The 14,307-nt window shown below is 43.3% G+C and overlaps 1 protein-coding gene across 1 annotated transcript; it reads left to right on the forward strand.

The window, feature by feature from the left end:
• Nucleotides 1-224: 224 nt before the first annotated feature.
• Nucleotides 225-10,106, forward strand: dll4 (delta-like 4 (Drosophila)). Its single transcript, XM_042391515.1, has 11 exons — nt 225-685; nt 830-1,090; nt 1,487-1,544; nt 2,215-2,478; nt 4,492-4,552; nt 5,808-5,938; nt 6,155-6,324; nt 6,417-6,636; nt 7,098-7,830; nt 8,283-8,391; nt 8,900-10,106. The coding sequence occupies exons 1-11, from the start codon at nt 632-634 to the stop codon at nt 8,903-8,905; spliced, it is 2,067 nt and encodes a 688-aa protein (XP_042247449.1). The 5' UTR covers nt 225-631; the 3' UTR covers nt 8,906-10,106.
• The last annotated feature ends 4,201 nt before the right edge of the window (nt 10,107-14,307 follow it).

The raw sequence follows: 14,307 nt of genomic DNA on the forward strand, positions 1-14,307 counted from the left end.
GGCTTGTTAATAATCGCCCAGTATCCATGGTGGTCAGTTCGCACAGTGCCAGTGGGTATTAAATCTGGATAATTGTTGTTGGGCTGGAAGGGAAGGGGGTTGAATATGTAAAGTGGGCGGTGTCAGTGGAGTGATTGGCAGTTTATGTAATGAGCAGCGCAGTGCAAGTCTATATATCTGGGAGGAGACACACTACGGTTCATTCACTAGTAATAAGACGAGTGATGAACATCCGAGGCGCACTGACGCACCAAGTTCAGCACCAAAACAAGCTCTGAGCCGCGCACACACAGCGAAGTGACCATTGTGGAGTACAGTACCTTGCAAGGAGGGGACGCCTGCTGACAGAAAGAAGCAGGGCTTGGATATTGGTCTTCCCTCGCCTTTGGATAACTTGGGAGATTGGGAACGCTTTCTCTGGACGCTTTTTTGACGCACACCTACAAGGAGCTACGGAGAACTCCCTGGGAGTGAAGAAGGATTTATACATGTTTTAGAGATTTTTTTCTCTCTCTCTCTCTCTCACTCTCTGTGTCTCTCCATTTGTTTACCTTGGTGTAAATACTTTGGAATAGCAAGGCTTTGCTGCTTTATTGGCTGGTGACGCGGCTGCCCTGGAGAAGCGAGAAGGATGGCAGCCTGGTTCACCTTTACCATCGCATTCAGCACCACGTTGATAACACAGGTATGAAGGAGGATATTACATCTGCCCCGGTGGTCCTGAGACAAATGGAAAGCCACTTGTTTCATGTTTTTTTTTTTCTTTTTAAGAATAACCTATATGTAACCACAGCGACGTTTTCTTAAATCATATTTCCTTCTCTTTTAGGTATTTGGATCCGGTGTTTTTGAGCTTGATCTCCACGAATTTAAAAATCACAAGGGTTTGCTGGCAAATGGGAACGCGTGCAAACCCAACTGTAGGACTTATTTCAGAATTTGCTTGAAGAACTATCAGGCTGTGGTCTCGCCAGGTGACTGCATCTTTGGAACTACAATGACACCAGTGCTGGGGACAAACTCTTTCAGCGCCAAGGACAGTGGCACTTTACCTAGACCGATTCAAATACCGTTCAACTTTGGATGGCCGGTAAGAGCGTGGAGCACCACATCCACTTTATTTGTTTTTATTACAGCGACCCGCTATTATGTTGTTTTCACAGAGGTGCTATGCATTTTGGGAGCGCACCGGTTATTGGTCAGCTCATCTAATCCATATCATTAGGTAATACCCTGGCGTCAAACAGATTGGACTGCTACAACGTCGTTCATTTCAAAATCCAGAGGGCCACGCAGTGATCACTTTATATTTCTTCATGAAGCATTTAGTGTAATTGCAGTAGCTGTTTACCACAGTAGTCAGCAGCCTATCAAATACAGCAGAGAAAAGAAAATAGCTATGTTTTACACATTAAATGATGAGCTCTGTAAAAAAAAAAAAAAAAGTCTTCTGGATGTTAATTAAATGCATGTGTCTTCTCTTTAGGGGTCGTTTTCTTTAATAATTGAAGCCTGGCATTCACCTTATGGAAATCTACCTGTAGGTAAGTGCAACATTTCTTTACCACAGGAGGGAGCTCTGCCTGTACATTTAACACATGAGGCTCTCCTACTAGTTTACCATTTTGCACAATTACATGCAGAAAACAGCAAAGATTGAGCTATCAAATGCAGCTTAGTCACGCAACATGTTCCTTTCCACCTCTTGTTAATTGTTCATAATTTCACACATTTTCACGCCTATTCACCTCTTTGTTATGAACTTCAGAACACCTTTTTCATTCTTATACCCAATACAATTGAACTTCCTCTGGTTTATTTTTGGCGTGGGAAAGAGCTGTGGGCTTTGGTGAGAATACACAGTGCCTGCCAAAAACCCCTGACTACATCTTCCTGTATTTTACACCTTACTCTGTTCCGCCCTTTGGAAGAGGGGACTGGGCCTGGGAATGTTTTTGCTGACGGAAAGAAAGAGGAAATTTCAACCTGAGTTTATCTTTCATCTAAGCTGTATGGGATTTGATAAGGGATGCAGCTTGTTACTGGGCAGATTATTAAAGTGAAAGCAGATGACTTTTGAACCTGCAACCATTCATGACACAGTTCTTGACATAAAACCTTAATAATCCTAGAGTACAAATAGGTTGTAAGCTTACATATCCCACATTAATTCTGACTTCTTCCTCCTTCTGTCCCCCTCTTTTCCTCTTTCAGATACCAACAACTCAGAACTTTTGATTAGCTTTTTTGCCATCCAAAGACAGCTGGGTGTAGGGACTGATTGGTCTCAGGATACACAGTCCGGGAAGCAGACGGAGCTTAAGTATTCTTACCGGTTCATCTGCAATGAAAGTTACTACGGAGAAAGTTGTTCCAAAAAATGCACGCCCAGGGACGACCGTTTTGGCCACTACACCTGCACTCGAGAAGGGCAGTTGTCCTGTCTGCCTGGATGGAAGGGGAAATACTGCGAAGAACGTAAGCAATCAATCCTCCACTATTCACACCTGGCTGATTCAATGTCTATCAGTAGTTCCTGCTCTTTATAGCATGTTGGCCTCAATGTCTGTCTGTTGAAACTGGAGTTTTGTTGTACTGTGGTTCCTATGAGCGTATGGTTGTGTGTTTTTTTGAACATGAGAGGGTGATACAGATTATTGGTGCGATAACAATCCTTGGTAGGATTTGGTGACCAGTGCTTACTTATCAGAGGCTCTGATGATTCTGTCTCCTCATGGTGTGTGACCTTTGCCCTTCATCATTATGATTTATTGCTAAAAACAGAAAACATTTGTGAGCATTAACTAGTTACAGATATCAGTAATATGTCAAATCTAATCTGAAAGCCACAAGATGTTAAGCATGATAACCAGACATGATGTAATGATATCTGGGGATATGCAATTTTGGTGCAGAATGAATTTTCCGGGACATTTTCGTTATTGGATTTAATCATATAATTCTGGTGCGTAATTGGTTGTGGGTTGGTGAACCATCATTGCATATTGGTTGAGGGACAGACGTCTTAGCATGACAACAGGCACATTATACTTGTGCAAATCCACTTGGCCAAAATCGTAGACCAACACTCCCATGTTTTGGAAAGCTCTGAATGGGCCTATGAGGAGGCCCGATGCCATTTGGCTCCACAATACCAAAGGGCCCTTTTCACCAAAACAAATTAATCAAAGAGTAGATTGGAATGAGGCACCATGAGAGTAATAGTTACCATGTGCTGAATATGTGACCACATGGGTGACAACGGATCTGTCATCCATGTCACACGGTGGTGAAAGAGAAATTGGCATGTGCTATTTTGACAGTGGCGCCAAATTCTAACCAGATGGGCTCACGTGTTGCAATTACAGAAGCATCAATCGACAGTGACTACAGAAAATATACACAAGAAAGATAGATTGGGCATCTTTCACACACCATAATTACCCCCCTCTCTCTCACGCTCCCATACATCAGTTTAAACAAGCCTGGTCATATGGGCCTTACATTTAAGAAGGTTGTAGGAAGCACATTGCAGCCACACATTGTACATTTCTGATAAACATAGTCTTGTAATAGTAAAATGAATATTAAAGTGGGAATGGCTCAGCTGTAAAGGATGAATGACGAATGCCTTTAGCTTGTCAATATTCAAATTAGTTCACACAGGTGTGCATGCACCTGGTATTTTTGTCCTATTTGTGTCCAAATGGAGTCACAATATATAATGTTCATTTGACAAAACCATATTTTTATACCTTCAGAAAGTACTGTACCGCGCGTGCTCGGTATCATAATCTGCAGGCGTGGAGAGGGGGGGTGGGGGGGGTGCGCGTGCACTCATAGGAGGAGCCCGAGCGACTGCACGCGCCAAGGTTAATCGCGGCATTATTATCCGCCACGCGCCACCGATGTTTAGTCCCTTCCATTGTTGGGCGCGCGGTAGTAGCAGCTGCAAATATGGTTCTGGCAGACCATAAACAACAATAGTGACAGCTGTCTGCTATTGAGAGCAAGCATCTGTTCTGGACTAAACCGGCCGCTTACCGTCAGCCGCCTGATATGTTGTTCTGCGAATCAGAGACATGCAAGACCGGTACACTTAAAACAGGACAAACAAACCCTCAACCGATCCCCCCACCACCCTCCCTCGCGTGGCAGCTGGGGGTGTGGTGGACAGGTTTAGATCAGATGAAGGCTTCTGAGGAAAGTTGAGACAGATTGAGGGTTCAGTTACCTCAACCTATAGGTCCACAGTTTCTGTACCTATGATTCTGCTGTTGCTCATCCAGTATTATTTATAGACTTAATTTTTAACAGACTTAATTAGGCCTATATGTTGCATGTGGCTCTGAAATGTTCTTTTTGTAACACTTTCAAGGTTGTGAAACTGTAACTTATTAATATTCAGTGTCAGTCATGCTGAAACACCTGTGAGGGAGCACCAGCAAAAGAGCAGCGCACTTATATTTGTGTTTTCTATTCTTATTTTAGCTATCTGTCTGGAGGGTTGCAGCGAGAGGAACGGAAACTGCTCCAAACCTGGCGAGTGTGTGTAAGTATTCAAATTTATGAAGTGAAATAGTTCATTGTTGGTTTAACATCACCAAATGATGATGTGTGTATACAGCTAATCAGAGGGCGATATTTCATCATTAGAAGATTCACATCAGCTATTCTTGCATCCATATCATTCATTAAGAGAGGGTGAAGTTCACAAAATCAACAAAAGTCTCATTCCGTTCCCTTTTCTCGTCTCCCTGCGTCACTCTCTGGCTTCTCTGCTTCCCATGTCCCCTTCTTGTCACTAGCCTGTCTCATTCTCCTTCACTCACTCACTCACTCACCAGAGAGGATCATTCACATACACACACACACACACACGCTCGCTGGGAGAAATTCCTCCTGAATCCTATTTTGCCCTCTTTTTCAGACACAAATCCATCATTCCCACCACTAGAAATGACCCAAATTGAGGTTAAACCCTTCAGATACCCAACACTAACGCTGCTCCCATGTCTCTGCTCACTCAGCAAAAAAAAAAAAATGTTGGAACCTTAAAAGTACATCTTAAGTCCAACAATCTCACGGATTGACAAGGTTGCTGCACACTGCGCTGAGAAATGGATATTCATGGGAAGCATAAGAAAAGAAAAAAAGTCTCAGCAGTTGGTTTGCTGCCAAAACATCTTTAAAGCAATATTTCACATTTGTATTATTATATTATCATTATTTATATTTATATTGTGCATACGGCCTTGTACATAAATCCCTTTCTGTAAAAACTGCATTCTCATTATTTGTAATGTAGGCAGTGCCATTATTTAACATGGTTTTCTGCAATAACGAACATGTAATGATGTAATAAGTTTGGGGGAAAACACATAATTGACAGTGTTTGCATGATTTTACATTGCATGTATCATATGTGCCCTTTTTCAAAATAAATTACCATCGTGACATATAATTCTTAGCCCCACATGTAGCCGACTTTGTAATTCTTCAGATTTCTGTGATGGATTTATATGAGCATTTAATTATCGCATCCCACTGTGAGGCCACTATTAATGTCTAGTTGGATGATTGATGACTGATTTCTTTATATAGTAGCCAGCAAATCCCTGACGGGGCTACAAAGCATATTTGTCTTCCATGTCAGTACTGATTGCATGTTTAATAGAAATGAAACTGAACTGGAAATAAAACAGCTTTTGGTGCAAGTTCAATATGTGATATGTAATGGAAATTACAAGACGTACAATATGAGGAGTAAGTGATTAATCAAAGAATATATTTTGTCACTTTTCTAGGTGCAGAGACGGCTGGCAGGGCACATTCTGTGATGAGTGTAAGAAGTACCCGGCCTGCAAGCACGGTACCTGCCAGCTGCCATGGCAGTGTAACTGTCAAGAGGGCTGGGGAGGCCTATTATGTGACCAAGGTACACCAGACAACTTGGACCACTGCTGCTGTTCCTTTTTAAATGACGTTCTCGTATTACTTGTACAGTGTTTTCATTTGAATTAACTTGAAAGCATTAGTAAATTAGGTTTCCTCTGAAGTGTTCCATTCATAGCTTTATACACATCCGGGACAGATAGCTTTTTTTTTCCCCTGCAGACTCCTTGTAAACAAACACTCTTCTCTCCCCCCCCAGACCTGAACTTCTGCACCCATCACCATCCCTGCGTGAATGGCGCCACCTGTATGAACACAGGCCAGGGCAGTTATACGTGTACATGCCTGCCAGGTTTCACAGGGGTCAACTGTGAGCTGGAGATGCAGGAGTGTGACAGCAATCCCTGCAGGAATGGCGGGATATGCACAGTAAGTTGGAAATAGGTTATTATAGGTGTTATATTTAAATATTCTTAGGTTATGACTGTACAACTAACTTCCTCTCTATCCATTTCCCCCAGAATCTAGAGAGCGGCTACACGTGCTCATGTCCCCAGGGTTTCGAGGGTTCCCACTGTGAGCACAGCCTGCTGACGTGTGCCGATTCCCCCTGCTTCCACAAAGGCAAATGCTGGGAGAAGGACAATGGCCGCAGCTACATGTGCGAGTGTCCCCGCGGCTACACTGGACTCAACTGCGAGAAGAGAGTGGACAAGTGCACGTCGCTTCCCTGTGCTAATGGTACAGTCTTCCTCCCCTCTTTGCCCCCCTTTCTGAACTTCCCCCCTCAAATTCCTGCAACTGGAAGCAGTGTGGAACAACAGGAATTGGTGGGAACTTGGTGTCTATTGTCCTCCATATAAACACTCGGCAGCTCAGAGCAGCGGCTTGTAAATGTCACCACAGCTCACTGCGGTTGTTGATGAAAGGGGACAAATATCCAGCGTAGCTCGATTTCTGTCTTCTTGTAAACATTCAGGGCTCTGGGATTGTTCTATGTTGAGAGAACAATACACAGTGTTGTGGTCACACTCGATTTGATGGAGATGTGTGAACTGAGGGGGGCCTCATGGGAACGTCTATCGAGATCATGTTCGTTCTGATATTGAAATGCCTTGATTGTTGAAATGCCTCATTCTGGATGCTAACGTTAGCTTTTCTGCTTATGCTGATACTAACTGTCCTCATCTCTTCTTCTGTAGGTGGTCTGTGCCTGATCCATGGCGGCATGCGTGTGTGCAGCTGCCGCGCAGGATTTACCGGCCAGCGCTGCGAGATCAACATCAATGAGTGCGCCGGCAACCCGTGCATCAACGGAGGCACCTGCCTAGACCGAATCAACGACTACACCTGCGCCTGTCCCACAGGCTACGGTGGACGCAACTGCGACAGAGTCCTGGACGAGTGCTCCCTGCATCCCTGCCTCAATGGAGGTCTTTGCTCTGGTGGCGGTGGGCCAGGCAATCCCCCAGCCACCTGTATCTGCCCTTCTGGCTTCGCCGGGCAGAACTGCGAGTTCTTCGCCGCCGTGACTTCACCAGTGGGAGAGATTCAAGATGGCTTCCAGTGGGCGGCAGTTTCTCTGGCTGTGGGGCTGGTGGCGTTGCTCATGCTGCTGTGTATGGTGGGCTTGGCTTTGAGGCACATCCACAGGCAGGCCCAGAGAGAGAGGGGAGACACAGAGACTATGAACAACTTGTCCAACGTTCAGAGGGATAACCTGATCCCAGCGTCCCAGCTGAAAAACACCAATCAGAAAATTGGCCTGGAGGTAGACTGTGATTCAGAGAAATCAAACTTTATCCATAAAAACTATCACTTGGACTCTTACAACTCTAAATCAAAGGAGTTCAAGGATGAGAAGTCACAAGAAGACAAAAGTCTTATTTACGACAAGTGTTTAGAAGACAAAATGCCCTTGAGTAGAGTGTACAGGTAAGACGAACCATATTCACAATGTATTTCAGTTTACTTTGGATCATGCTAATCTAACCCCCTGCTTATGCTACTAAAATATAATTTGAATATAATGTTTGTTAAAATTACTAGGACATTTTCATAGTTCACTATTTATTGTGCTCATACAGTAGTGTATATGGAGCCCTGCTGAGTGGAAATCACTATTAATGGATGTCCTCAATCACGCACTGCCTCAGTTGAGTTGTTTTAACCAAACGATGAGCCCCATTTGTTTTTTCAACCTTGGAAACCAGACATTGTTCTTCACTAATGCAGAGTTTACATATATTTGACAATTGCTTTGCTACACCCCCCCCCCCCCCCCCCCCCCCATCCTCTCTGCTGCCTCAATGTATACTGCGTGCAATGCATAGCTCTGCCATGTGCTTCTAGTTTGTGTTAACACAAAGTGTGATTTGTGTTTGCAGTGAAAAGCCAGAGTGTAGGATATCAACGATATGTTCCTCAAGAGACTCCATGTACCAGTCGGTATTTGTTATAGGGGAGGAGAGGAGGGAATGCGTCATAGCGACTGAGGTAAGCCAAAAAAAAATCACATCTTCATCAGCATTTCCATAGATCCCCTCTTTTTAAATGCATCATGCCGTCCCAAGCGTGCAATCCCTCACCACTGCACCAACATTTATGACAGGGAATAGTGCTATTTGTAGAAAGACTGCATTCTGGTATTTGGACTTGAGCTGGGGATAGCCCAATCAAGTGCATTATTGGTTTCTGTAAATTACGCTGGCTATTCTTTATCTTGGCCATGTGATGACCTAAAGACTGAACTTGTACTGATTCCTCACACATGTTTGGCTCAGTTTGGTCTCAGAGGTGCTATGTTTTACTGCTGTGGCATTTAGTGGAATTTCTCAGATGTTTATTTCCAAGCAAAATATGATGGTGATACTGTAGCATATGAGGTGTAACACATCAAGCAGCACTGCAGAAACACTTAAGAGAGTTTTTAGCCTCGGGGTAATTGTGTTATTTTAATTTGTTTTGTTTTTTAATTCCAATTTTTCCTCTCCTGTTCCCACAGGTATAAACTGTGAGGGGTCTGAAAGTGATGGAACGAGGAAAAAGACACAATCGAGGCAGAATATAATATTCTGGATTGTTTACAAATACTGAGAAGAGACTGGAGATTGTTTTAGATGTCCACTGCTGCTCTGGAACACTTGAGAACTGGAGAGGGCAGAACTTCTGCTCTGCAAAAAGAACAGAACTGAGAAACTTTATGTTGACCGAGTGTTTGTATGCAAAACATGTACAGTGAAGGACCTCTCTCAGTTGTGACAATGGTTAAACGGACTGGCGAAAAGACTGACTACACAAGGTGTGGAGACTGACAGAGCATCGGCAAAATATTAATTTGTAATCTCAGCCATCCTGGACAGTAAAAGGAGGTGAAGGTGGATCATTGCCCCTCGTTTCTGACCTGGCCTTGTGTGATAATCATGATGACTTTGACAGCCAACCAATCACTAAAAAAGGTGCCTAAGATTTGACCCCCTCCAAATCCCCCTTACACTCACTCCTGCCAGCTTCGCCTGCTATGCAAGACTCAGGGTCGAGACGAGTGAACTCACCCACCGTCAAAATCCAACCTCACAAACACTGAGAGTTATGAATGTCTAAAAAATAATCTTCAACTGTCAATCACGTGAAAATGACTGGTTGGACTTTTCCATGCAACGGTGAAGATTGTATGCAGCCCAAATTCACTAGAAGCCTTAAAAGTGGGGGTTTTGAATGCTAAATTTGTGCCCTTGTCTGTTCTTGGATCATTTGCACTACAAAAAAAAAAAAAAAAAACAGCGGGGAAAATACTTTTTAATCAACTGGGATTTGAAGAGAAAACCACAGGAGCGCAATAGTCAGTGCTGTGCCAGCAAGATCCAAGAGAAAGGAAAAGTGTGCATAGAAAAGTGTTTTTATGCAACCCAACTGAGGAAAACAAAGAGACTCGAGACAAGGAGGAAAGACTGTCATACCACTGCCTGCCTATAATAAATTTCAAAACTACAGAACCAATAATGTAATTTTTTTAAAATGATTATTTCCAGAGTTTAATTTAAATATGACACATTGTTCTTTATATGTTTTATAATATTATTTTGTATATAATGCATATTTATAAGGACCAAACTTCTGAAGAATAAAACTTCCTTGAAAACAGTTTTTACTTTGCTGTCAGTGAATGGGAAAGGAAATTATTTTTTAGGTGTTTTAAAAAGTCTGTGTAAAGCAATAATAAATATTTGTTCTGAATTTTTCACACCACAGAAAAATTTGTTATTAACCACCCGGCCAAATTTGACTGATTAAAAAACATTGCCAGGTATATAAAGTTAGGTTTCAAAGTCGTAGAAAAACAAGCAATATTCTGAGCCCTGAAATGCTGGGGGCATGTCCGCTGAAACCGTGCCCCCAACTGAACAGCCTCTGAGCCTCTCAACTTAACAATGCTCATGCCAGACTCCCTTAAAAAAATATACAATTTAAAATAGGCCTTGTTTGTAGGTGTAAGACAAGCAACATTGATGATATTTCAGAAATACAGTAACACTAGGAGCTACTGTTTAATTTGGCACCTATTTTGAAGGTAAATGTGGACTTTTTTCAGTAAAAATGTAACTTAAATGAGTAGTTAACAAGCAATCCATCACCAATCATGTTATGTTAAATTGTCATTTTTTTCAATGGAGTTCGGTGTCAACATTACTTGCTCTACTCTTTGAAAAGTGCTGGCGAGGGGCTGGATGTAGTAGCCGCAGGAGTATGTCTGTAGTAACAGTGAAGGCACCTGAGGAGCATCCACAACACAGCCTGAGGCAGCGAGAGTCGCTACACAGGTGCGGCTCCCACAGCAGTGCTGCACGAGCAGCGTGATATGGAGATATCCTCTTGGTGGACCGGAGCCTTAACACCGACTCTACCTGTAGACGGATGCTTCAGCTGGGTTTGAAATAACTCCTTGAGCGCTACCGTTGACCGAAAACGGCCCCATTCACCAGTTACAGTTAATACTATGACATCGGTGTCTAAGCTGAGGCTAACTCCTCAACGGCTATCTCAATCTAGTATTTTCCTCGCCAACGCATGGTCTCTGGTGGACAATATAGATGAACTGCAACTGCAGATCACCACTCATGAAGGGATTATGGACTACATCTTCATGATTTTTACAAAAACATGGCTTAACAGCAGCGTCCCCGATAGTGCCATCAAGCTACCGGGGTGCTACATACTCAGGGCAGATACCAGAGGGGCGTGGGAGACTGTGCATTTATATTTGCAAAGCTTGGTGCATGGGCAGTGCCGTTATCAAGAGACACGTTAGTCACCTCTCTACGTCATGGTGCAGCCGTTTTAGCCACGCCCAGCAAATCCTGAACACAAAAATGGTGAAAAACAGTTTGACAGTCTAACTCCCCAATTCAGTACTTCATAGTTCACAGTCTTCTCACATGTTTTCAGCAATTTTCCAACACGTATAATGTGTTTCAAAAGAAATCTCTGATTTTCCTTTACACAGACTTTAAACAATGAAACTGAGTACAAATGATGATCAGATGTGTCTTGTATTCATTTGTTTATTTGTTTTAAAATCTAGGCTCAATTTAAAAGTGAGTGTTGAGGCTTAAACTGTAAACCCATATTGCATAAATAGATCAATTAAATTGTGACCAAGCTTCTGAATATGAAATCCAGCTGCTCTCCTACATTCACACATCACATGTAATGTTTTGGACATTAGGTAGAAATATAAAGCCCCTCGACTACAGCATCACTACTTTGAGTAATTCCTGGAAACGCCTTTGGCTCCCACCCCACTCACCCGCCCCTCGCTCTCTCTCTCTCTCTGGCCCTAAATTGGCTTGAAATTCAAATCCGTTTCCACAGATACCACCCCCTCAAGCTGGAAATGGCGAAACAAAGCCAGGCACAGGGCAAAGGGGAACGCCCCCCCCCAACCACCACCACCACCCCTCATAATGCTCGCACACACCCGACCACGCACACACACAGCCCAACCAAACAGATGCCGTGGGGGAGCAAGGAGTGAGTCTGTAGTGCCATAAAAACAACAGCATATGCCAGGCCTCTCACCCGTGTGCATGACACAGAGTGCACAGACCTCCTCCCATAAAAACACACATGCACACTCGAGCACTTACAGGCTCCCCAACTGCCTGCCTCCCCTTCAGGGTTAAGAGCAATATTTCAATGCCCAGTTCTGTACCACCCACTCCTGCAAACAAAGCTAGGGAGAGGGCCTGGCACCGGAGGGGAGGGGAAACCAGATGGGAGCCAGCGGATCTGCTATGAATCCACATAAATAAAAAGATGTCTATTTTACAAAAGTTGACTTGTCAGAGCAATCTGGTCAGTCTTACTGCCCTTTGCCCTTCTTGTCTTTTGGAAATTGTTCCATACAGTTTCCTCCTAATACACTCTGATCAGTCTTAGACTTTGCAATTGTGTGTTTGCAAATCCATTTTTTTTTTTCATCTAGCCAATGTGTCATCCACATTATCAAAACCTCTCCTGACTCCAATTAACAGAAATCCTGCAACAGTCAACACCCCCTAATCAGCAGCAATCAACACTCAGCAGAGAATCTGGATGGCTTTTCCCTCACACACATCCTGTTAGCCTGTTGACCTAGGCATCCTCATCTAAGGGCTAGTATGTGTGTGTGTGTGGGTGCGTGCGTGTACGTAAAATACGTTGGCCCTAGGAGCAGCACAGCTTCCGGTCTGGCTCAAGAAAAACATACTTGTTATGACAACAGTTAATCATCAAGTTAAAGCCCCCCCCCCTCAGCTTTGGTCTGTTACCTGACCCTCCCTGATAGCACTTGAAGTTTCTTCCCACCATGATCATACTCACACCTATAAGCAGACACACACCCTCATTCACACTTGATCACACATGCTAAGGGCTCCGCTCTTTGGCCTCTGGGTCCCCATAGCATGGCCAGGCATTTTCATTGTGTTATAATCACAGCATCCTGTTTGTGACCCAGTGACATCAGTTCCTGTTTCCTCTCTGATTAAAAAATTCAGAACATGCCGGCGCAGGCCAACTGGTTTTCTCACACATCGTTTTCTTCTGTCTGCACTTGCTCACGCAGATGACTTTGAGTTTTCAGGAAACCACCTCAAAACACGTGAGAGAGCAGACAAACACTCCAATCAGCACCATTTATTGTCAAGTAGGAAAAGGAAAAATCTGTGAAATGATGTCATAAGAAGAGAATCAAGAAGCAGATTTGAAATTCCAATCTTTTTATCACTTTATGCAAATGAGGAGTTCCTCGACAAAACAAGAGTCTAAAACTGCTACTTTGCTCTGGCTCCGGCTTTCTTTCACGTCTTCATACATATTTTGTAAAGCTTAATTTGGCTCTTGACCACGCATGATTTTGGACATATATGTGTATTCAGGTTATACTGATACATGGTGTGATGCTGTTATGCAGTGTTGTGTAAGCTTGCCTCCTCCTGGGCTTTTAGCCGTCTCATTAATTAACACTAGGTGTCAGTAAGAAACCCACACACAGGACATAAGTGGCCAGTACATGCCAAAATTACACCTCAGGCACACTCAAGTCTAGAGCTACATAATTAGACAACTTTATTGAGATTTAAAATATGCAAACATGCTTATTCTGATTAATATGATGTTGCATTCATCCATAAATTTTAAAAAATCATTAAACATCCAATTATTCAGACAAACCTACTGGAACAATTTGAGACATTTCTAAAAGATCTGTGTGCAGTTGTATTCTGTAGGATCTTAATGTTTATTTCGTCATCATACTTATAGGACAACCCCCACCCCTCACTGCTGCAGGAATGTTACAGTAAACATGCCAGTATCTTGTTTTTCTGGATATACTTCATGTCTTCTGAGCTGGAACACTGGGAATGCACTGTAGGGTAAATTCCACACAAGTGAAGGTTGTGGCCTTGAAATGACCTATTTCGAATACATCTGTTAGACTGCAAAGACAAATAGACAGGTGGGTCATTCATAAATTCACAAGTGAAGAAGCAGTGCACTAGCTAACAGGCAGTGCTGGCAGTGAGGCCTTTAGTGGCCCTGTGATACTGTAGCTGCAGGCTTGAGGAATGGATGGACATCAAAGGCCAAAGCATGATGGGATGGGAGCTTGTGCATGACACGGGGTTGCCCGAAAGGCCAGCATTGTATGGTGCTTTAGCTTTATGAAGAGCTGATACAGTTGTCTGCCCTCTTATCAAGGCAGATAATGCCAGCTATTTATAGATAATCTATTAATTGAGCACAGATGAGCCTCTGCTATCATATCGGATCCACCAATCTTGATCATCTTCCTGTGTGTTTGTTGGGTCTCCACTGCGGTTAGCGTTTTGGCGGTTTTGATTCACAAATGCACGTGGGTTGTTCACGATC

This window comes from Thunnus maccoyii, chromosome 17, assembly GCF_910596095.1.
Source record: "Thunnus maccoyii chromosome 17, fThuMac1.1, whole genome shotgun sequence".
Classification (NCBI taxonomy): Eukaryota; Metazoa; Chordata; class Actinopteri; order Scombriformes; family Scombridae; genus Thunnus; species Thunnus maccoyii.

Coding starts and splice junctions, on each gene's coding strand:
- dll4 (XM_042391515.1), top strand. CDS start 632: ATGGCAGCCTGGTTCACCTTTACCATCGCATTCAGCACCACGTTGATA. Junction 4,553..5,807: donor TCCAAACCTGGCGAGTGTGT/GTAAGTATTCAA, acceptor TCACTTTTCTAG/GTGCAGAGACGGCTGGCAGG. Junction 7,831..8,282: donor CCCTTGAGTAGAGTGTACAG/GTAAGACGAACC, acceptor TTGTGTTTGCAG/TGAAAAGCCAGAGTGTAGGA.